The sequence below is a fragment of the Pogona vitticeps genome, chromosome 4, assembly GCF_051106095.1.
Source record: "Pogona vitticeps strain Pit_001003342236 chromosome 4, PviZW2.1, whole genome shotgun sequence".
NCBI lineage: Eukaryota > Metazoa > Chordata > Lepidosauria > Squamata > Agamidae > Pogona > Pogona vitticeps.
In genome coordinates this window covers 216,530,394-216,555,932 of record NC_135786.1, presented here as the reverse complement: position 1 = coordinate 216,555,932, position 25,539 = coordinate 216,530,394, and the positions used below count along the sequence as shown (strand labels likewise).

General features: G+C 39.8%; 1 protein-coding gene across 5 annotated transcripts; it reads right to left on the bottom strand.

The window, feature by feature from the left end:
• Positions 1-1,391: 1,391 nt before the first annotated feature.
• On the bottom strand, positions 1,392-20,605 carry FZD6 (frizzled class receptor 6). Of its 5 annotated transcripts, XR_013545350.1 has the most exons (8): positions 20,456-20,605; positions 18,965-19,356; positions 13,627-13,823; positions 10,198-11,215; positions 8,241-8,389; positions 6,106-6,546; positions 4,186-4,366; positions 2,959-3,890 (listed from the first exon to the last, which is right to left on the bottom strand). XR_013545350.1 is itself a non-coding variant. In XM_020783474.3 (7 exons), the coding sequence occupies exons 2-7, from the start codon at positions 19,142-19,144 to the stop codon at positions 3,746-3,748; spliced, it is 2,130 nt and encodes a 709-aa protein (XP_020639133.3). In that variant the 5' UTR covers positions 19,145-19,356; positions 20,456-20,605; the 3' UTR covers positions 1,392-3,745. The 5 variants fall into 5 exon arrangements, 4 of the variants coding, with proteins under 4 accessions (XP_020639133.3, XP_020639135.3, XP_020639136.3 ...); XM_020783474.3 differs by lacking the exon at positions 4,186-4,366 and having other exon boundaries at positions 1,392-3,890; XM_020783476.3 differs by lacking the exons at positions 4,186-4,366; positions 20,456-20,605 and adding an exon at positions 20,339-20,422 and having other exon boundaries at positions 1,392-3,890.
• Between the last annotated feature and the right edge of the window lie 4,934 nt (positions 20,606-25,539).

Sequence of the window (25,539 nt, the reverse complement as noted above, 5' to 3'; positions counted from 1 at the left end):
GTTGTTGTATAATATACGTTTTCTATCATAAGTCTAACCTATTTCTTATTTATAAAATAGATTTTTAAAAAAAATAGATTCCCATGCTCACTTATCTCTCATTTAACTAAAAAGTTTTTATGTTTGTATTAGCTTCAGAAATGAAACAGACTAAATAACCAGACTACTCCTGAATATCTGAACAGTTACTGGTTCATCCCCCATACCCTGACACCTATATTATTCTAACAGAAGCAATGCAATGTTCAAAGATTTATCTTAAGCATTATGTAGTATCAAAGAAACAGTAATTCTATACTAAACCTGTATTTTAAAAGGTAGCTACTTCAAACTGTTTTTGATTCAAGAGTTCCTTTCCATTTCAATGTATGAAATACCATAAAATATGACTAATGGCCTAAATATGTGAGTAACCCTGTTGAGGGTTTAAAATTAACAACGCAGAGGATCCAGTACCAACACAAATGGCTGCACTGAAGCATAAGCACTATGAGCTATACAGTGCTCTTACTACCATAAGCAGCCTGACAGGGGGCATCTGCCCTGATCTGGGGGTCAGGTGTCATCCTTAACCAATCCATGAGCTGCCTGTATTTGCCACAATCATTTTAAAGAATAAAGGCTACCACCTTTTTACTTAGAAGAATATAAAAGGATACAATAGGCACCCAACTGATCAGCTTGCTATACATCCTACTATTTTTACAACCATTCCAATGGCCGCTCTGCACTAGAATAAAAAACTCTGTTTCATAATCTCTATGACTGGCATACAGAGGTGCAACAACAGAGGAAACAGAGGAGGACTAGGTTAATGGGGTGGAAGAAATTGAGAATTTGGGGAATATGAACTATGAAATTCAGTTGCTGGACACTTTGATGCTTCTGTTGAGGGTGCCGGGAAGCGGACTAAACAGGCAAAGGTCAGCATGTGCCCAGAATAAAAGGATGATTCACACCTTTAACTCCTGTTGTTGAATACTTCAAACAAAGAACTCGGAAAGGAATTGATGCTTCCACGTTTATCTCTTATCAGAGGGCATATCAAAGCAGCTCCAAAAGGAATCAAGTGCTAGAACTGTGACTCTTAATTTGACAGGAACCAGTCTGCTATCTTCCCTGAGAATTATGCAGATTTTGGCAGTGGGAAAGGGAGGAGGAGGTCAAAAGATGCTTTTTGTCCTGATGGAACACGAAAGCAGATTAAGATGCTGTTGACAACAGGTGTGTAATATTGCTGTTGTTTAGTCATTAAGTCATATCTGACTCTTTGTGACCCCATGGACCAGAGCACGCAAGGCGCTCCTGTCTTCCGCTGCCTCCCAGAGTTGGGTCAAATTCATGTTGGTAGCTTAAATGACACCTTCTCCTCTTGCCCTCATACTTTCCCAACATCAGGGTCTTTTCCAGAGAGTCTTCTCTTCTCATGAGATGGCCAAAGTATGGGAGCCTCAGCTTTAGGATCTGTCCTTCCAGTGAGCACCCAGAGTTCATTTCTTTCAAAATGGATGGTAGCTTCAATGGTGTCATTGAAGCGACCACCGTTCTCTTTGCAGTCCAAGGGACTCTCAAGATCTCCTTCAGCACCACAATTCAAAAGCATCAATTCTTTGGTGGTCAGCCTTCTTTACGGTCCAGCTCTCACTTCCATACATCACTACTGGAAAAACCATAGCTTTCACTATGCAGACCTTTGCCGGCAAGGTGATGTCTTTGCTTTTAAAGATGCTGTCAAGGTTTGTCATCGCTTTCCTCCCAAGAAGCAGGCGTTTTTAAATTTTGTGGCTGCTGTCACCATCTGCAGTGATCATGGAGCTCAAGAAAGTAAAATCTGTCACTGCCTCCATATCTTTCCCTTCTATTTGCCAGGAGGTGGTGGGACCAGTGGACATGATCTTAGTTTTTTTGATGTTGAGTTTCAGATCATTTCTGTGCACTCCTCTTTCACCCTCATTAAGAGGTTCTTTAATTCCTCCTCACTTTCTCCATCAGAGTGGTATCATCTGCATATCAGAGGTTGTTGATATTTCTTCCGGCAATCTTAATTCTGGTTTGGGATTCCTCCAATCCTGCCTTTCGCATGATGTATTCTGCATATAAGTTAAATAAGCAGGGGAGCAATATACAGCCTTTTCGTCTTTCCCAATTTGGAACCAGTCAGTTGTTCTATGTGCAGTTCTAACTGTTGCTTCCTGTCCCACGTATAGGTTTGTCAGGAGATAGATAAGGTGGTCAGGCACTCCCATTGTGCAATAGCCTTGTATAAAAGGGAATTAGAAAAATTAACTAGTCAACCTAGCGTATCTCTGAAGACAAAGTTCTTTGCTCACTTGCTTTTCTTGGACGCCTCGAAGGATTTTAGCCTGCCTCTGAGAAGGATAGTGGATCTGTTTGCAGTCCTGCAATCTGCATGTCTTGGAACTATGCTATCTTTCTGTCAAGGTGTGAGTAACAGATAGGGTTGACCAGCTTTTATTATTTTCCGGTGTGTTCCTCTTGGATGCCTTTAAGTCTACCTCCACAATTGATCCTGGATTTTGAAAAACTTTTTCTTGTAATCATCCAGCTGAGGCAGTCTGTGGTACTAAAACCAGTCCTTGCCTCAACCAGCAGTTTGTGTGGGAGTGGAGGCAGCTACTATGCAAGGTTTGCATGCAAGCTCTAAGTGCCTAGCCTTGGGAATTATTTTCTTGTTTTAGACTCCCTAGAACATGGGTAAGTCTGGGAGACTAGGGTTGTTGGGAGTGAGATGGTTCCAGTCAAATTCCATAGCCCTCACTACCATCTGCCTCTCCCAACCCAGGATGAGTAGTATGGCTGAGTGGCTACAGAGAGAGCGTCTTGACCGGGAAATCATGACAGCAGGCACAAACAAGATAAGGTAGGGCAGGTGTGGGAATTGAGAAGACAGGCAAGGTGGGTAAAAGGAGCAAGCAAAACAGTGTAGGATAGAGGATGATGGGGGGCCTGATAGAGCAGGTGATACAGTGGAAGATCAAAACGAGGGGAGAGTGGAACTGAGGCTTGATAGGACCAAACTCCAATGGGAAAGTAGGGTTTGCTATGCAATGGCTCACATTACAACCATCATAGGAGAACCAACTAAGCTGTAAATACAGGGATGCTGTATCACAAGGATATATGCAAACATACATTTGCTTTGGACAGAGTAAAAATGGGCTAAAGATTTTCTGGCAGGAAAGACCAAGATGGCTGATGATTAGGAGAGAGATAGGGTTATGCTTCTATTGCAGGAATTCATGTTACTGCTTGCATTGCTGCCGCTTAAGCAAATCCTCAAATGAGACTGTGCAATTATTTTGGCAGCATCCATCTGCTTCACCACCCAAGGAATTGTGAAACAGTTTTCTCCTTGTTTGTTCTTTGTAGTGGTTTGAACCTGCTGTGTGATAGGACTCAGTAGCACTGATAATGCAACACTGAAACAATTACATTTTTTCCAACACATTTCAAAGTATCAGCATTTTCCCTCTTTCACTTCAATGCAGTTGATACAAAGCTTATAAAGTGGTGATTTATATTTTTGCTCTTTTTTCTCCCTTAAACACACGCCTAGTTTTCAGTGTGTGGACTGTAAGTGACCATAATGTATTGGCAAAAAATAACATTTTTAGAAGTGCAACCAAGAAAAGTGTGTGTGGCACCTACTTACAAAACATAATCTAATACCTACTTCCAGTGTAAGACAAGAATCCCTCCATTTCATAACTTGAGCTTATTCACATTAGTGTTTCTCATCAACAGCCTCCTGGGCTTCTCTTGAGTCTGACACAGAGTGGGCATATTGCAAGACTGACCCCTTGGTACTTCCTGGGTGGGACACATCATGCTGTGGCTGACGGAGCAGAATGTCACTTTTAGGAGTTGCTCTGTATGTACATAAAGAGAATATATTGAGATAAACAATCTAAAGAACAATAAAATAAGCATTATATGCAATATACACCATTAAAAAGACATAATGGATTGTCAGAAGGTTCTCTTACGTACTCCTAATTCATTGCCACTGAGAAGGCCACAAAATAATTAATTGGATGAAATGCAATGGGCTATTTAAGCAAATTAAACCCTACAAATTATTTTTTGTTTTCTTTTGTTTGCATGTTAGCCTCTACTTAGCCTTTACAGGTAGTGAAGAATGGTGAAGATTCTTTACCATTTTACCTTCTTAATATTCCACTATTGCCTTGAATTTGCACTTTTTTCTTTCAAGTTCATCAGTAATCATTTCAGATTATTGCTGCTTTCTGCCAGTAATATGCCTATATTAGGCTACTGATGTTCCCTCATCCAATTTTCACTCTTCCTTCATCTGAATTTGATCCTGTTTTCTATATAATATGTCCTGTATACAGAATAAACAGACAGGGAGATAAAATATACCCTTGTCTGACACTTTTGCCAATTGACAACCATACTGCTTCCCCATTTTCTGTCCTAACTGTAGTCTCTTATCCAGTGGAGAATACGTATCAGGATAATCAGATGTAGCACACCCTACTTTTCTTAGAGCAATCTGTTCCTGATCTGCACAATTTACATGTAATCTATGAAGAGATCCTTTGTTTCCCCCTTTTTATTATTCTCTTCTATTTCTGCAATTAATATTACAATTGGCTTCTTTGTGCCAAAGTACTAATACCTGAACAGTTGCATTTAGAATTCAAACCCTACTTTTGCTACTTTTTACTTGTGCTTCCCATATATCCTTTACTATTTTAAGAAAATTGTCAGTCATCCATCAAGGAATTTCTTTTCTTTTGCCTACTAGTATACTCTTTTTTCATTCTTCCTTAGTATTTCAGATTGTTTTGTTCGTTCAATTTTTTGCTCACCTTGATTAATACGATTCACATTCCAAGTTTCAATTATATGCATCATTCAGCTTCAGACATTATTTTCAAGTCTGTTTACATCAGCAGCTGAATATCCTTCAAGTTCAATCCAGTTGCCTTAATAAGAACAGCACTATATACACTTATCCTTCGCCCTTTTTTCCAGTAGCGAACTGAGTGACATTGAACTGGGAGTCTCATCTTCCAGCACCCTCTCTTACATATTTTGTTTCGGACTGCCTCATTATAAGGTTTTCAAGGTATAAAATCTTGCAGTACTAACAAAAATTAAGTCAACTATCACTGCATTGCTTATGGAAGATCCTCTGCCAGTCTCAGCATCGACTACTCCCGCTGCGCATAGCCACCCTTCAGAAATATATCCATTCTCATCACCATTGGAACTATCAGTTCTCTAATGCTGATGCAGCCATTGCTCCCTAAAGGGGATGGATCCATGTTACGTTTGCTGTTTCAACTCTAACCATTTGTCTGGCACTTTTGGGAGTTTAGACTAAAAAAAATAAAACAAAACAACAGAGCCCTCTTGAGTTTCCTTGACACTCTCAACCCCACTCACCACATTAAGGTATACATCCCAGAAGGGGAAATTATCATTAACAATTTACATGTTCACAGCATGTCCAGGACCATGTTTCTGCTGTTTGTCTTCACTCAAAGAGATGCTGCACCATTTGAGGCATGATTACATAAGACTCCCATATTTAAATTGAGCAGGACTGCGCAGGGCGAAACGCTGCGTTAGTAGTCTGTGCTCTAACAGTCAATTTTAATGGGCCTTGAGTTTCTACAGAATTGAAATACCTTATTGCCAACTTCTTCTTTGTTGTCCACTCTAATCACAAACTTCCTCCTGCCAGTAATATGCCTATATTAGGCTACTGATATTCCCTCATCCAAAACACATTAGATGCTGCCACTGTTTAAACCAGGGTGCCTGATTCTTTCATTTTCAGTGCAAAAATACATGGATTTGGAAAGAAGCATTTACTCAGTGATCCATAGGATCTCATCCAGCTCTGCCACTCCAAGACAACGACAATGATTTATTTTGTCATGGATCAATCCAGTGCCCATCTATAGCACACATGCTCCATTTTCACAAGTAAAAAGTGAAAATATAGCATTTGCTTATAAGTTTCCAACTTCTCTTTTGGTATTAGTGACAAGAAATTATATATACTAAATAAAATGTAAACTGAAGTTTTAAAGAGAAAGAGTGTCTTACCTTCCTTCAGTCCCTTTCTTTGTGCTTTCAGCTAAGCTGACATCTTGCAGGTTGTCTGTCTTGCCTCTTTTTTCTAGTTGTGCTGAAATCCCTTTAGGGCTTGAAAGCATTTGTGATCCACTCTGTTCACTGCAGGCCAACTCCTCTTCCTCCATCTTCTGGCTTGATGTTCCATCTGCTTCCAGTTCTCTCTCAGATGTTTCTGGACAGCTTTTGATCTCAGTGAAAGTCTCTTGGCTCAAGTAATCATGGTTAGCAATTGCCACTGCGGAAGTGCCATGATTGGTTGTGACACCTGTGCTGGTCCCCATTGATTTTGAAATTACCTTCAATTTGTGAGAGCTGGATTTGTAGTGCTTCTTTTTATGCTTTGCTTTAGAGTTGTGCTTTAAGAAAAATTCACATGACTCTTGTAATACTCTCCGGCTTTCACTGATCGGACTGAAAAAGAAGACAGACTATTAACACCTTCTTCCAAAATTATTTACAACAATTGTGAATTGCATTCATACCTGCAAAACTAACCCATATATTTTTTTGCCAAACCCCAGCTGATTTAAGACTGTACCACATAGCACTCTAAGCAAATATCTTCTGATTACATAGAACACATATGAAAATAGGACAAATCCTTTTGCACAATAACATTTATATTTTGCACAAATACAAAGTTGCAAGTGGCAGTAGGGAAAATATTAAGCTTTATACAAGTATTGTGAATAGTCGTATATTACTTCATTTAGAATATATTAAAAAGTAAAAAGGAGACATAAATCCAACACATAATTGTTAGCTGCTCCAGAAGCTCATGCACAGCCAGACAAAACCATGCTATGTTTCTCATCTTCCCAAGGATCCATAAGCTAGGTAGTCATTATGCCTCCTGCCGTGTATATAAAGTCAGAGACAGGAAGTAATATTCCCATTGACTGAGGTTTTGCCAAACAAAACTGTGAATATTACTGAGGAATACAGTCCTCCAGTTCTTTAGTTATAAAAGAATATCATAGCAAATGCAAAAGGCACTGATAGCCCTCTGCATCCACGGGTCTTTAAAAAACCCTCTATAGGAGTGGCCATCATTACATCACTTGACAGTGAATTCTATTAGTTTCTGTGCAAGGTGACTCCCTTTTTGCATCCTATTCTCCCAGGCTTCCCTCAAGCCTATGCTTTTCAATCTATTTTCTTTCACCCATATTAACTCTATGCAGTCAACTCATTCAACTTTTCAAACTTAAAACTCTTCTCGGTCCTCACTATCTGTGACATAACTATGTATTTTTCCATGCACACCTACTTTCACCTTGGGCTATTTCCTCACAGTGTTAAACTTCCACTATCCATTGTTCTTTCAGGCTGACATCTGTATCCCTTTGTCATGCTCTGTTCCACTTCCTGGTTTGAAGCTACTCCATTGACTTCCCCTGCTTCTTGGGTCCATGTTGGCCCTTCAGTCTTGCTGGCTGCTCAGTACAGATACTTCTTTAGATTTTGGAGACAGTTGCTCGACTGCCTGAATGTTCTTTATATACATCTAACTGTCCTTAAACATGCCTTACACAACACCTATAGTTTGTCAGGATTCTGCTATGAACAGGCAGAACATTCAAAAGCTAAAACTGTCGAGTTCATCCTATTGAATATGGCGGCATACATAAACAGCAACACTCTTAAAACAGCAAAAGCAGAATTTTCCTAGGAGCATGGATCTAGTAAATCAAATCAATACTATAAATGGGATAACATGGTAATGTAATAAGGAAGTATTTTGGGGAATATATCACTTGAGATCAAAACTATATTAAAGGTACATGAAATAACTACATAAGAAAAGCAGAAAAATATAATTTTACAGGGTTAGAGCCCTATTGCTCATGATTACATATCTCAGAGGATTAGTTTACAAAAAAAGCTTATGGGTGGCAGATACATTTGGCTGACTGCAGCTGAAAAAATAACAACTTGGCCTTATGGATTTGAAAGTACTTCTACCTCTTGCAATGCACACCCAAGATCAGGAAACAGACACATACTTAAGATATACTTTTAAAGGCATCAATCAATAGTGTCAGTCTCAAGCTCCTTACTTATAAATAGCACTAGAAAAAACAACAAACAAGGAAAGCTCTTACTCTCTCTTGCGATTTCTTTTGAAGAAACTTGCCCATTCAGAACAGGTCTTTTTGCTTCCTATCCAAAAGACTGGAGAGATGCCAACAATTAAAGTCATTAAGTATTTCATCAAAAACAAGCTTATTTCTGGTCTTGCTAATATCTTGACCTGGAAAACAATAGCCATTCATTAAGAATTCAATAGAGAAATGGCTTCTCTGCATTAAACATTGGAGAACAAGGTCAACTGTGTCAGCATAACTGACACAAATTTTACATCAACTATGACATGCTCAGGTTTAAACAGTTTAAAATTAAATTATCAACCTTGTACTGCTTTTATTAACATAATTTGCCCAGGACATCACAGAAATATTAATGCAACAAATGGCGACAAGGAAAATATGAAGTTTAAAGAAGACTTTTGGATAACCTTATTGTACTTCACTTAGAACATAATACCTAAAATCCAGCAGTTGCAATGAGAGCAGGCCCAGTGAATCAATGGGGATTTGATGAGTCTACATCTCTGTAAATTCTATTACAGCTGCAACTTAGTACTGGATTTCAACCAGTACCAAAATTTTAAGGATTAAAGACACACAAAGCCCAAAACAAAACTGTTAGCTATTACAGCAGCCTACAGAGTTCCACAGAAACACAATCCCGGTAATTCTGTCAGTGAGACCTAAAGAAACTACTTTAGACTCTCCCTACATTTTTACACTGAAATTAAGTCAGAAACAACAGCCACCCTACATCAAAGTAGAGAGATAAAAATACTGGCAAAATATCCGTGCTTATTTTGTGTGGTAATAAGCCACTGACAATTTCCCTAGTGACACTCTGTTTAGCAATGCAGTTATTTCCTCTGAGTATAGAGAAATGATGATGAAATTGATGTGATGAAGTTAATTAGATGAGGCAGAATCTTCAGAAGGCTTGTACTAGAATTTTCCTGCTTTTCACTACAAACTTCATCTACTCTTTTGCAGAACAGACTCAACGAATCTTTAAAATTTCTTACTCAAGTGCTTATCTCCTTCTTACCTACTCACCTAATTTTATTTTATGTATCTTTATAAATTCAGATCTCCCTATTATCACTCTGGTCTATTTTTATTAGTTTCAGAATCATGAGGTAATGTCAAAGAAATGTTGTTTTCAGTTAAATTGTTTTTTTTTAAATTTGATCAAGCTAAATGTAAAGAAAAATGAAGAAATTTTAGCCTTCCCTCTATGGAAGTAAATACACCAGAAAGGAAAGACACAACTATAAACACACTTGGGTTGAAAAAAAAAATCCTTGTATTTCAATGCCTTCAATATAAGTCAGACATCTATGTTGGTATCACCAGAAAGATATAAATCTTTTGACAGCTGTTTTGCCCCCAATAAGAGGTACAAACTTCAGTTTTGTTTTTCTATGTTTTTAAGTAACTGAATGTTGCCATCTATTTTACTGGAATGAAAAATACAAATTCTACATGTCAAGATTTTGAACAGATCAGAAATAAACGAGTCTAGCACCTTATGACTGTACTTTGGTAGTGTTGTTAGTCTTGTTTTTTAAGCTGAGTAGAACACTCCTTATCTTTAATTTTCTAAATATTTAGTTAGAAACCACTAGTGTCTTCACGAAGTTACTATAAAAATGCGAATATCCCGTGAATGTGTTTAGTACGTGCATGAAAGGTTTATACACATTAGCAGAACACCGTTCAATTGTGCTAATGGTGGTATACTGCACACTGGGACAAGAATATTCCTCAAAGATCTTAAAGGCTTTCAGTATCCTTCAGTGGACCTTCAGACCACCTGCAAAAATCATACAGTAGCAGACAAAGAAATACTATATTTGTGGCTGCAGACAAATTCCCACCCACTGCACAGGTGCAAATAAACAGTCATGTACAACAAAAAAAATTCTTCAGATACAATTTCACTGGAAAGACAGAAGGAGTATTTCACCCTTACCTGATAAGGACAAGGTATATGGAACTCATCACAGTGGTCATAGACCCAAGTGGTTTCCCATATTTTCCTGTACACTTGCTCATAGATATAACATCCCAAGAGCATCACTAGAGGTACCAGATATAAGCCACTGAAGACACCAATTCGAATCATGAATTTCTTCAGCTTTTCTTGATTTCTGCCATCATTCTGTATGACTTGCCGCACATGATTGAGAGAGATTATGCCGGCCAGAAGGAGAGACAAACCAACAAAGACACAAAGGCACAATGGGAAAAGAACAAAGAATCTAGAAGCATCCAAATCATAGAGACCAACAAAACAAACACCACTGATGTTGTCACCTTCCACTTTGTTCATAGCAAGAAGCAGGATTGTGAGAAAGCCAGGCATACCCCAGGCAACCGCATGGAACCACATTGCTTTTTGTTCAATAGCTTCACAACTCCATTTTCGTCCAGCAGCTAGGAACCAAGTGACTGTGAGAACCACCCACCAAACAGTTCCTGCCATTGTAAAAAAATACAAAGCCATGAAAACAATTGTACAGCCTTTGTTCTGGGAACCAAGAACAACTGTTTCACCAAACTGTAGTTTTTCATCTACCGGATTACAAGCGGTTTTGTTTCCGAGAAGAAACCCAAGGAAGTATACAAGAGACACTATACTGTAACAAACAGAATAGTATATTATTGGCCTTTCCGGGTATCTGAACCGTTTAACATCAATTAAAAATGTTAGGAATGTGAACAGAGTAGCACAGAGACAAAAAATTGAAACAATCCCAATGAAGCTTTTGGCAATATCCAGCTCATGGCTACTGAAATACATGTTGGGGCATGGGGGTGCACACTGATCAATTCCCAAAAACCTGTAGCCTTGACTACTAAAGGTCTGTAGATGGCGCGGACACCAAAATCCATAGTCCCTTCTGGGTTGTCCACGGGTCTTGTGGATCCCGTGGGCTCTCGTAGTTAGAGGAGGAGTAACAGCAGAAGTTTCATCACAGTCTTCCAACCTAGAAAGTCAAAGGAGAAAAATGCTGACGGACCATAGAACTGGTCCTTCATGCACAACCTTTAGTTTCTGTTTTGCTCCTGCAGTCTTTGAAACAAGATAACTCTATAAAACATGAAAATAAACTGGTTTGCTGAAGAGTTACTCAGCCACCCATTTGAATATGGTTCCCCACTTGATTTAAGAAATATACCTCACGTGCCCATTTGCAAAATTTCTATTAACTAACATTGAATTTTTAAAAAGATTATCTTGCAACTTTTTCTTTCAATTGGCAGACTTGAATTAAAACATGTAGTTATATATTTGTGGCTGTATGTATGATAGTTATAGATCTGTATTCACACAAACATTTGTTCACTTCACTTGCACATAATCTTGCAGTTACCATACAAAGTAATGCATAGAAAAAGTCCATGTAAGAACTAAAGAAAAATGTGAGGGTAGATGGAAACCAACAGGAACATTTACAACAATGGAACATAAACTGGCAAACAAAAGCAGACTGTAATGACAGAGTGAGATCTTGCCCGCAAAACACTAACAGTAACTAGTAACTGCTTTCACAGTGGCAGCTATTTTAGGGAATTCCCCAGAGAACTGAGCATGTTTGGTGGACGAAGTATTCTTAGTGTTCAGGGTGTGCGGAGTGTGAAGAAAATGTATAACTTCCTTGAGAAGAGCATGGCTGCCTAGCACCCTAAACTGGAGATTTAATTGTTCCTGTTAGGCATGATGAATAAATGGAACGTTCAGGTTCAGAGGCATGTGGCTGCTCTACGGTCGCTTCACAGGGGATTTGCTTTCACGTGTTCCTTGTGGGCATTCTTGAAATAGCTGGTAGCCAATATGAGAAACAGCATGCTGAACTAGGTTCTTTCTCCTGCAACACCTCTCTCTTCACCTCTGCTTCCTTTATCCCTGACCTACCCCCCCACATTCCTCTTTAAAACATCCCAACCCCTCTCCTTCCTATAGCCACATCTGAAGCGTCAACATGTTGCTTGGCAACAGCCTGTCAGTGTGGCCTGCATTGTTAATGCTGTTCCCCCACAGAGGCCAGGCTCCTAGCTAAGCTGCTGAAAGAGAGGACAGGAGGCATGGCAGTAATAGTGTTATAACATAGTTATAGTGTCTTAAAACATAATTAAGTATGTTGCCATATCAAAATGCAACGGAATTAAAATCAATTTAAAACTATGTGACTAAAAAAGTACAGCACCTACTCATTCCTTCAATTGTCAAAGCTAGCAGAAAACCAGGAAGGAGTGGGTAAAGATAAACTCCCTTGGTTTATTGAGAGGCTAATGATATTCTTTTCTGAATAAGACACACAGTAAATTTGTCATTATTTGTAATAGTATTTGCCCTCTCTCAAGCAAATGCAAATCCTCAGTTTTTCACTAGGGCATTACAGATGGTTTTACTGTAAATGACAGCTAAAATTAAATGGAAAATATTTGGAAGAATGTCCGGTCAAAGACATGAAGAGGGGTGCATTCAAAATTCCCTCTCCCTCTTTTTCATAACCACGACAATAGTCTTCAATATAATTTTGCAAAATAGACAACAACTGCAGTATGCTAGGGTCATACTGGCATTTATTAATTTATTTATGTGAACAAGAGTTGCACTATTTAACCTTTTGGAAATGTCACCACCACCCGGCAGTTGAGTGCCAACTAAGAATATATTTTATTCACTTAATGAATTCAAAAAAAATTAGGCTGTCCCCCACACCCTCAATTCATCCTGGCCTCCTGCTTTTGCTCAACCCCCACCCAAAACTCACCTGCTCAAAATATTTACTCTTTTGAGCATAATAAATGGAAAGGTGGCACAAGCTTCTTACATGATTCAAATTCATTCTGGTTCCATTAAGGGCTTCTTATAGTGGGTCTTTAAAATGTTCCTCACCACAGCCTCCTTTTGCAGTTTACTATAATTCAATTTTATCATCTACAATACATGCTAGTTTTGCCATCATCTCTGGGCCTTACCTGGAATAGTGTGATTGTGATCATATACAGTGAAGACTGCAAGAACTGGAACCATGGATTTGGTTCCATGGAAAAAATATCCATATAGATATACATACACAGAGTGATATGCTTGTCCAGGGCATGAGCAGAAATATGGACCAACTGCAGTCCCGGAATAAACACACACGCACACACCTAGGAGCACTCCTCATGTCATAAAGAATGAGAAAGGAATGGAGAATTGCGTGAGGATGTAATTCAGCTGAGTGGCAACACAGAGGATCCATTTTATACACATTATCATATTTGCAGTTGCAGACAAGAGACAGGATATGTGCTGGGTGGTCTGCTACAAAGGAAGGCACTATTCTGGGGGGAAATGTCTTAATAGGTACCTGATCTTAGGTCCAATGTGAATAAGAGACTATACCTGTTGCATTCAAGCTCCTCAGGCCATGCGATTCCAAACGTGTCTATTATTTCTTTACAGTCAGAGTAGACTCTTTCACAAAGACTTCTGCACGGATGGATCACATGCACTGGATCCACGCAGGGAGGCACAAATGCTTTGCACAGAAATGTGTGGACATCTGGTGAACATTTGATAGTCAGAAGAGGAAAAAATGGCTTTGGAAGAGAAAAAAAAGAGGATTCAGACATTTGTAAAGAAAACACCTCGGAAGAGAGGAAAGCAAGAACAGCTGACTAACTCAAGGTATTCTGAATTTGCTGTCTTGTAGAATTAATGATTACAAAACTTTTACAAAAGTATAATCAGCAACACAGAAATTTCATAGATGGGGTGCCTTTAACGGAACATGGAGAATTCCAGTCTGTTCCCTTCTCGTCTGTTTCTTCCAGCAATCTCTCTCTCTCCTTCACTGATACAATCAGACCTACCTACCATGTTTCCCGAAAATAAGACAAGTTCTTATATTAATTTTTGCTCCAAAAATGCATTAAGGCTTATTTTCAGAGGAAGTTTTATTTTTTTTTTCATGCACAACAATCTACATTTATTCAAATACAGTCATGTCATCTTTTGGTTGCTGCACAATGGTGGAAGGCAGGGTTTCACTTAACTAGGGCTTATTTTTGGGGTAGGGCTTAAATTACGAACGTCCTGAAAAATCATACTAGGGCATATTTTCAAGTTAGGTCTTATTTTCAGGGAAACAGGGTAGAAGAAATAGGTTTCATGATAATGCTAAATTCTTAGAGCATCTGGGTTTCCCTTCCCAGGAACAGGAACAAGGAGTAATGTTTGAAAGTACATAAAATATGGGAAATGTGCCAAATGCATGAAATGTTCGACTACAATGGGTTGCATTTGAACAGGATGGAAAATGTAAGTGATCCCACCCTCTTCCAGACAAAAATATTGTTCTGATGAATGTCTTAGTAAAGTGAGGAAACACAAAATCAAGATCATTCCTGTACACTGCTTTAAAGAACTTGATCTCTCATAATCAGGAGAAACCCTGCATTCAAGTAAACACACAGTATCACAGACCAGTTATTTTTCTATGAGAAACAGGAAAGGGCAGGGGCGTATGAGCTCAATCTCTCCATAGTACGTACAGCTCCCGGATATAATAGCTATGGATACCTATTTTGCATATCCATATAAACATTTATATGTCATTAAATAACCATAACAATATACTGTACCACACATTTTTTTTCTCTAACCTCCTTCACAGTTAGGAACATGCGTGAGGCATGATCCTTCCCTATTCATTTCTCTAGTCAATTAGGAACATAAATGGTGTGGAATCTCAGAGGTTGGAGCTTCAAGGAAAGAAGAAGATGGGACAATGAACAGCTCTTCGCAGGTACACATACTGAAAACCACACTGCACTTTAGGAGTGTATATTCCATATGTCTTATATTACTGTGTTAACTTGCTCTTCTTGTTAGAAGAGGTAGAAGCATTCTTGCATGAAATAATAAGGTGCTTCAAAACCAAATAGGTTTAGTATAGGGCAGGCAACTTTGCAATTCCAAAGACCACTCTCTTGCTAACAAGACCCTCTACGGGCCACAAAAACTGCAAAATCAGATTAGAGGACTGGAAAACTAAGCCTTATGAGGAAAGACTGGAAGAGCATGTTTAGCCTTGAAAAAAGACTGAGAAGACATATAATAGCACTCTTCAAATACTTCAAACACGGTCATACAGAGGAGGTGCAGGATCTGTTCTCAATCATCCCAGAGTGCAGGACAAATAATAAGTTACAGGAAGCCAGACTTTGGTTGAGTATCAGGGGGAAAAATTACTAACTACTAGAGCTGTACAACAATGCAACCAATTGCTTTGCTTTGGATTCTTGCATTGAACAATGAGTTGTACTTACAGGTCCCTTCCACCTCCATTATTCTAGGATTCTATTTAAAAAGGAAACTAGAAGTGGCTTAAAAGTGGAGATCTAGAACTATTTTGCCTACCTTTGCTCTAGCAATGTGTTTAACGAAGAATAATATAACCCAAGTGGAAGTATTGGAAATCCAGATGTACAAAATTATAGGTAGCCATGTTATCTATAAAAATAAACACTCAGACCACCAGCAAAGATCCATAGCTGGGCAAAACCGTTTTGGGGTCAAATTAAAACATCAATTGAATAAATAGCTCCAGAGTTCTTTACAGCAGCCATTCTTTTTTTTGGGGGGGCACAGACATAAACATAATATGAAAGAAATATAGGCCAAATCACAATTGTATAAATCAAAACTTTAGAAGTGGTGTGTGGAGAATTATTTCTAGTTTGTGGCCCCCTTGAAATGTGCCAGTGGCCCACAGGGAGCCATATGACCCCCGTTGAAAATGGCTGCTTTAGAGCAACTAACTCAGTCTATATAATTAAGGTTGAATTGCATCCCTTATGCTTCATCCAGGCTGCATTATTTGCTAAGGAGAATATAGATTTGTTGAAGGGCTAGTGAGACAAAGAAACTACTACTGTTAATGCCACAAGTAAATAAAAAACTCAAGTAATTTGAAATGTTAGGAAACAGCATTTTTACCAAGTGATCACCACTGATCTCTTATTTGACAAGAATAAAATGGAAATTGCTTTATGGAAATCTTTGTTGGAAATTACGTGTGAAATAAAAGCAAGTAAAGCTTAAAAACCTCGAAATATGAGAAGGCAGTGAAATACTTTTAGCAAATATATGCCACCACAATTAGAAACTCATTACACAAACAAGTACAAGAATTCAACAGTGCAAATTACAATTATTTCCCATACTATATCTATAACATGCTTTTAATAAAGTGTCCAGAGCAATGCACAAAAAAACATTTTAAAGAAACTAAAACAAAATGAAATAAACAAATAACACCCTGAAAATATTGGATCCAGGTAGATACAGATATGAAAAGTACTTACATTTATATGAGTTCAAGGCAAAAGAAGAGAAAGGAAGAATAGAATGTGAACTGCCTGTTACCGCCCAGACTCATTCTTAAACTAGCAATTTAGAGATTCTCGGGGATTATTACAAGTTTGTAGTAACAAAATATTGGAGAAGGCATGCCAGTTTCTTTGATGGGGCCCGTTTAATAACTCAGTTTAAGGTTCCCTTCAAAAGCTTATCTCATCCTGTATTAACCTGATGTCTTCCAGATGTTTTTGACTTCCAACATCCATCAGCTCTAGTGAGCTTAGTCAATGGTCAGGAATTATGGGGGCTGCAGTCCAAACTATCTCGGCAGCACTAGGTTGGGGAAAGCTGTGTAATCAGTCCTTACTGCACCACCTGAGGCAAGTGGAGGCTTCCAAAGAGAAAGAGCAAATGAGCAATCAAGAGGCTGCAGCAAACTTTAATTGCACAATTATTGCCACCAGCAAACAGTATATTTTTCACTTATCCTTGCTGTCCAAGCATGGTGACAAAGTGGATTAAGTCTGTGGAGCCAATATTCACCTCCACACCACCTATGTAGATAAATGATAAGGTAGCTGCTCCTTGATTTACCAGCTTTTCCTTCTGAACCACCCAGAAAGGGAGAGAAAAGAGGGAAGTGAGCAGAACCAGTTCACCAATCAGATTAAGCAACTGAAGTTAATTGCTCTTGGACTGACTAAAAAGATTTCCCGATTCATCTGTCAATGGCAGAAATCTTGTTGCACACTTACACAAAATGCATGACTTCTAGCAGCAAACTGCTGTTAAGAAATCTCCCTAGATATTATCTATCTCACACTGAGTTGCACAACCCGGTATGCAACAGGTAATATTTATGGACATTTCTTAACATATGGAAATTAGATATGGGCTATTCGTATTCGTATCCCTGCATCACAGGTGCCACAGAGGCCCATTCCCTCCCCTCAGAACCAATTAGTCCACCGCGCAGTGCTCAGCTACATTGTCATTGTGCCAATCACGGAAGGAGCCCTCCCAGTTCTTCCCTGCCTCCCCATGCAGCCAACCACTTTTGTGCAGAGAAAAGAGATGGGAGTCTCTCTGCTCAGTAGATGTGGAGAGGCAGGGAAGAGCCAGTTGAACTCCTTCCGCGATTGGCACAATGATGACTATGAAGCCAAGGGCTGCACAGGAAACAGTAAGTAGACCAGCTGGTTCTGGGGGAAGGGAATAGGCCATGATTCATATTTGCATCTCCAGGGATACATACAGCCCATGTCTAGCGGCGATTCACTGCAAAAAGTTACACCTTTCATGTAAATGCCCACCAGGATTTGGGCAATCCCTTTTTAATTCATTTTCATTTCAAATACTAGAAAGACCAGGAAACATGAAGTACCATCTTAAAAGATATTCCCACCTGCACAACAAAAAAGTTTTTATGACAAAATCTGCATTATGCCTCATCTAAAACTATCCACCCCCCAAATGTTTAAAATCCATGTAATCAACTAAATGCCTAGATTAAGATTTATTTCATCTAATAAGAGTCCAAATTCACTGATAGGTGATTTATTTAATTAAATTACAAACATTTCTATAACTCTCAACTTCAAGAGAGTTTCAGGCTCTTTACAGATGTTGTGTTTACCATAAAAATGAAAGAACAGTAACATTTCTGGTTTTGTTCCTAGTTGACAAGTAGGTGGAAAAATGTAGTTCAGGCTTTAGAAATGTTGGGGATGCAAATGGTACTTTTACAGCAACCGTATGCAAATACTGAGTCATAAGAACAGAAAGATCACTGGTAAACTAGCCCAAAATCTAGCCACCTGTGAATGGAAGCAATGGCATTCCAAGGTTTCTGGCAGGATTGTCTTTTGCCCCTAACCAGAGAAACTTCACATGCCCTGGTCGTCTCTTATCTAAGTACTACATAGTCTTGGCCATGAGACTAAGTGAGTTCGGGGTAGTGCTGTGATACATGGCCACCAGATAAGATGCTGTGATGATCAAATCTTTCAAAATTTCAAGACACTTTAGTTCAGAAGCTCACAACTTAGCACCAAAGCTCATCTACAATACAGCCACATACTTCTTCAGACAGCATACAGAAGAATTTCCAATATTCCGAACAATAGCTTATCTCCTGGTTACTGATGTTGGTTCAAACTGAAAACAAAACAAACTCCACCTGTCCAAGTGCCTATATAGCCATATTAGCACCTATCTGTCTTCATTTATTCAAGTTCATGGTTCAGAACAACAGGTGTTCTCATAAAGTGTATTATATTATTCAGAACTCTTTTGTCTGGCAAAATCACGCAGTGTTGTGTACTACTGCAGAAAATTCTCTCACAAACAGGCATATTAGAGAAAGAAAAAAACTCACCTTCAAGTGGACATCTGCAATGTGTTGATCATAATGTCCCATTAAATTCGGGAAAAATGTCATATTGTAGGACATTCCAGAACATCTCTGAATATCGATGGGTTCACATGTGAATAAGCTGTGCCCATCAGCCAAATGTAATATTAAACTCCAGGTCAGGAAAAGTAGAAAGGCTCCCATCTTTCCAGGTACAGGTATTTCAAACTTCAGAATACAGACATGATTACGTTCTCTGAAAGGACGTTTGGTTCACAGAGAAGTAAACACATTTTCCTTGTTTAATCACTCAGACACAGCAACCAAGTGCCAAGATTTAATTCCTTGTTTCTCTTCATATTCTGATCTGCATATCGTAACAGCTTGAAAGTTAAAATTTCTGAAGTTCACAAACTCTAAATGAACAATAAAGGAATGGAAACATTAGTTGACAACAACAGGGAAAACTTCAGAATTTCTGAGAGATATTGAATTAAAATAAAAAGTTTAAAAATAAAACATTTATCACCCACCTCACATTTCCTCAGGGCAGAAGGCACTTAGATGAATTTTACAACAATCTAATTCAGCTAAATAATCAGTTACTGTCAGATAAAGAAGACTCTGCTAGGTTTTAACTCAGAACCAAGGATGTTCTACAAAACAGATTCCCAAATAAATATATTTAGGACTGTAGCGGAAGAGACACATTATTTACTTCAGAGTAACTAAAGAAACAGGCTCTCGGAAGCACTTTCAAAACTTGCAAAATACCCCTGCTTTTCAAAACATGTTAAGTCAGTTATAACATGCGAGTACATAATTTAATCTTCTTTGATATATTTATTGTCAGAAAACCGATTTATACAGTACTAGCCCTTTGATACAAAGTCATTATTTGTAGTTTGCAAAGAACTGCTCTAACTTAAGATCGCTTCCATTTTCCTCAACAGAAGGGGGGGGGGGGAACGGAGGCACCAATTGTCTGCAAGCTTTTGAAATCCGAATCCCGTATTACAAAATGAACCATGCGATCAGCTCGCTTTCAGTCCCTCCTTATCCGTCTTCCCTTCTTTAGAATCAAATGCCATTCTAGATTCTCACCTCCTGTGACTCTCTGCAACTACTTAGTGGGACCGTATTCTCAACCCCAATCCTTCTTTTTCCTGCCTGCGGAAACCTGGCAGCAAACCCTAGGAAATGGCTCTCTTTGCGAGCCGCCCAACACGGGCTAACAAAGCATTAAAAACAACAGGCCAGCGGAAAAGCAGGCTCCTCTAACTGGACCCAAAAAAGTAATTTATATATTATGCACACGACAGCTAGTTTTCAGAACTGCTGCAATTAAGCCCCTAACTGCAGGAAAACATCGCGGCGCTTCCAGACCCTTCGTCCAACCTGTCTTTCCACCTCCTCGCAAGGTGTCAAATACCAGCGCCTTTGGGTCCATCCGGCAGCAACCAGCCCGCAGAGGCGCGTCTCAGAAGGGAGGCGAAGCCACGCCCCTTCGCTCACCTGAAGGTCTCCGGACGGCGGGCGCCACACCTGGCCTCGCCTCAGGGCGACAATGGCCGCGCCGCCGAGCGAATTGCCTCCCTCGTTCTCTCCACCGACGGGATGGGGCGTTTCGCCCGCCTGCCCGCCGCCGATACCTGGACGCGCAAAGCATCGCGCGATAGTTGAAAGAGCGGGGAGAAGTGGTGCGGAGGTGGCGCTATTGCTGTTGACACACCCTCCGCGGTCACTGTGTAGCCCTTGCTCGTCCCCCCCCCCCGCGCGCGCCCTTCTTCCAATATGGGGGCATTTCAGCAGAACGCTCCTCGTGCTATTACTGTAGGACGTCTGGATGTGCACAAGCCACAGGAAGGAGGATCTGTTTTAGACCGAGGAAGGGAAGGATCGTGTTTTTTTTAAATGCTTCTCTCGCGAGCAGCTAAACAAAGCTCTGCAAGTAAAAGAGTAGTGATTCGGGAAAGGATTAAATCAGAATTTTTCATTTCTGCTGTGCTGTCGTTTTTTTCTAGCAAAGGACGAGCATTTCGAAATGGCATCCTTCGTTTGCAATGTGGAATGTTGCAAGGCACTTTTCCTCATCTCATTGTGTTTATGGAGGTCTGGCTTAGCACAAAAGTCTGCAGGGAACGAGAGTGTGACTTCATAGAAGTTTGTCCCTGCTTGATGTGAACTCCTCAGTACCACACCCTGACATTTAAGTTGCTTTTTGCTGTCCACGTAGAAAAATGTAATTATCCCAGGAAGATTCATTTCAAGTATCCCGTGTGTCTCTCCTTTCTCTCATCCTTCTCAGCTATCACCACCTTTCTAACCCACCTCTCTTTCTGGAATTCAGATACCTTCTTCCTAATGTTCAGCAAGTGAATTAGTGCTAAGCTGACAAGATGTGGTAAGCATTTGAATTAGTGGTGCATCAGTTTAGTGCTACAGGGCTAAATTAGGAGGATTTTTAAAGTATAGTTTACAAATTGCATTTCATTGGAATCCTTACCAATGAGAGTAGAGGGCAGGCAAATGGAATAGGGTTCATTTCCACACCACGCTGCATAATCACTGATGTCCTCTAGAGATGTTCAGCAAATACCCTGAAGGACCGATGTAGCAGATCACACAAACCAAAACAAGAAAATAATATGAGTGGAGATGCTGCACAAGAAAAATAAGCCTTGCTGGGTAAATAAAATATGCCACATATTTATACCAAAAGACTGAATCTACTTGTAATTACACACATCACCATGTAGTAAATATAAGAAATATAGAAAGGTACAGTGAGAAAAATGGAAGAAATACCCATCTAGCCACTCCCTTAGTTATGACGTGAGAAAAGACAAGGAGGAGCTTTTGTCAAATGAGTGTTATAAGTACCGTATATTTAATTGGAAGAAAGACCCACTTTTCAGTACTTCATTATATTCTAGTTCCTGTGTTCAGGGCATAACTGACTGCTAAGAGATACCAGGTAAAGAAAAGTGACAAACAAATGAGATTAATGTGGAATTTGCACAGTCATTGGCTCTGCATCGAATTACAATTAAATTTACAAAATGAAAAGGGAATTCTTTTAGGTAGCTCTAAGGAGAAATGGAGTGAGAGTGGTGGATGGATATACATGTAGAAACTGTGGATATACATGTAGAAACTGGAGGATACAGTAGTTAGATTTACAGAGATGATATCAGATAGATGTTACAAATGTACATTCTGGTACTGGACAAACCAAATGGAAAACTAAATTTAAAATATTTGAGATAATATAATAAACCAGGAGCCATGGCGTTGTAAGAAAATATTACATTGTGTCTTATCAATTGCAGAAAGGCACCTCCCCAAGGTAGTGCCTTTCTGCAATTGATGGACTTGGACTTGCAGTCTTACTTCTGAGTAAAGCTGCACATGGCCAAGGTTTGTGTCTGTGTGTGGAATTCCCCTAAAACAAGGCTGGTATGTACCTTTACCAGTGTGATGTAGTGCATAGAGTGATGGACTAGGGCTCTGGAGAACAGGGTTTGAATTCCCACTTGGCTGTGGAAACTCACTGGCAGAGTGAAACTTGTAAAACCACTCCTTAAATATCTCACTTATTGTACCTTGAAACCCCAGTTAGAGTCTCTATAAGTCAGTTCTGACTTGATGGCATAGAAAACTGCTTTAAAAAATTCCCTTCCCTGAAAGGAATGATGGCTAATTTCTTCACCTTTTTCTACTGGAATCTTATTCTTTCTTACTATATTGCTCATTCACCTTTCTGTTTAGCAAACAGTGAACGCAAGACACCTGCCCACATGCTCCTGCTTCTGACACAAATAAAATACTAATGGCACGTTTTGATAGCAGGTTTGTGTCAGTATATGTTCCCCATTTGAAGTCTATGAATGAAGTCTAGGGGTAAAAGACAATGGATCATTAATGGCTTCTCTTCATCCTAGAGAGAGGTAACTAGTGGGGTGCCTCAGGGTTCTGGGTTTTTTATGTCTTTATTTTTTAAAAAAGTGGTATAAAGCAAACAAACAGAAAAAACAACTACAACAAAAATGAAAAATTACCAAGCTAAAACAATCCCTCACCCCTTTTAGGATTCCAACATCGTCTGGATCTCGGATTTCTCCAAAAGGTTTCTGGGGAGTTTTGCCCTAAACTCCTGTCTTTTTCCTGGCCTAAACATATATTAGTTTCCAGCTTTGTTTTACATAGTCTCTTGGTTGTTCCCGTAGCACTTCTGAAAGTGTATCTAGTTCTGCAATATCCAACAACTTCTTTAGAAGCTCCTCCATCATTGGTATTACTTCACTTTTCCATTTTTGTGGGCCCTGTGCTATTCAACAACATCCTTATCAATGACATGGATGAAGGAATCGAGAGTATTCTGATTAAATTTGCAGATGACACCAAATTGGGCGGGGTTGCTAACTCCCCAAAGGACAGGATTAAAATTCAAAATGACCTTGACAGATTAGAGTCCTGAGCCAAAACTAACAAAATGAATTTCCACAGGGAGAAATGTAAGGTCCTGCACCTAGGCAGAAAAAATGAACTGCACAGATATAGGATGGAAGACACCTGGCTAGACAACAGTACCTGTGAAAGGGATCTAGGAGTCTTGGCAGACTGCAAACTGATCATGAGTCAGCAGTGTGATGTGGCTGCCAAATAAGCCAATGCAATTCTTGGTTGCATCAATAGGAGTATAGTGTCTAGATCAAGGGAAGTGATACTACCACTCTATTCTGCTTTGGTCAGACCTTACCTGGACTACTGTGTCCAGTTCTGAGCACCTCAATTCAAGAAGGATGCTGACAAACTGGAATGGGTCTAGAGAGGGCAACCAAAATGGTCGAAGATCTGGAAGCCATGTCCTATGAGGAGTGTCTTAGGGAGCTGGGAATGTTTAGTCTTACACAAAGAAGGTGAAAAGGGGACATGATAGCCATGTTTAAATATTGGAAGGGAAGTCATGTCGAGGAAGGGACAGGTTTGTCTTCCATGGCTCCAGACACTAAGATAAAGAGCAGTGGCTTCAAACTACAGGAAAAGAGATTCCACCTGAATCTCAGGAAGAACTTCCTGAAAGTCAGAGCTGGTCAGCCGTGGAATATGCTGCCTCAGCGTGTGGTGGAGTCTCCTTCTTTGGAGATTTTTAAGCAGAGGATGGCCAACTGTTGGGAGTGCTTTGATGGAGTTCCTGCATGGCAGGGGGTTTGACTCGATGGCCCCTGTGGTATCTTCCAACTCTGTGCTTCTATGAAATATACCGTGTCGTTGTTGTCGTTTAGTTTTGTCCGACTCTTTGTGACCCCATGGACCAGAGCACGCTAGGCCCTCCTATCTTCCACTGCCTCCCGGAGTTGGGTCAGATTCATGTTGGTTGCTTCGGTGACACTGTCCAACCATCTCATCCTCTGCCGTCCCCTTCTTCTCTTGCCTTCACACTTTCCCAACATTAAGGTCTTTTCCAGGGAGTCCTCTCTTCTCATGAGATGGCCAAAGTATTGGAGCCTGAGCTTCAGGATCTGTCCTTCCAGTGAGCACTCAGGGTTGATTTCCTTTAGAATTGATAGGTTTGTTCTCCTTGCAGTCCAGGGGACTCTCAAGAGTCTCCTCCAGCACCACAATTCAAAGGCATCAATTCTTCGGCGGTCTGCTTTCTTTATGGTCCAGCTCTCACTTCCATACATCACAACAGGAAAAACCATAGCTTTGACTATTCGGACTTTTGTTGGCAAGGTGATATCTCTGCTTTTTAAGATGGGAATTTGAGACCAATACTTGCTGGATTATGTTGGGTTTCTTAATACCTAGCATTGCTTAACTCTCATGCACTGAGAGTTAAGCAAGGGCTTTTTTATGCCCCAAAGTCATGTGTGATGTCAGATTCCACTCAGAACTAGCCTTAGAATATGGATGTTCTATAGTATTATTCATAGAAGAATTGTGAAAAATGTTCTCAACTTTCATCCAATTGCCATATTTTACTAAGATTGCATAGTTCAGAAGAGACGTTGGAATTCTTAGTGGTTCAGAAAATAACATTAATGTTAACCCTTTCACTGATCCTAATGTTAATGCTAAGCCTGCAGGTTCGTACTAGAATTCTCACAAATCAGAATATGCTCCGCAACTCACTCAGTGAAAATTTTGTTTTATTCTGGTGCATGAGGGTTGTCCTTGCATTGTTGTTGTTTAGTTGTTAAGTCGTATCTGACTCTTCGTGACCCCATGGACCAGAGTTCAGTCAAATGTCCTTGCATAGATGTTATTAATTTCTGCAGCTCCTTTAATAATAACGTTCCACCAAGTCAATTCTGACTTATGACAACCCTTTTTCAGTTTTCCAGATAGAGAATACTCAGAAGTGGTTTCCCATTTCCTTCTTCTGGGGATGCCCTGGGGCTGTGCAGCTTGCCTAAGGACACACAGGCTGGCTCTATCCACAGGAGGCACAGTGGGGAATTGAACTCCCAACCTCCTAAACCACTCAGCTATCCAGCAGCACCTGGCATTCCCACCTGCATGTAGCACATACACTCAAGCCTTCATGCCTTTGAATCTCAGACCACCTCTTTTTACATTTACCTACGGGATTT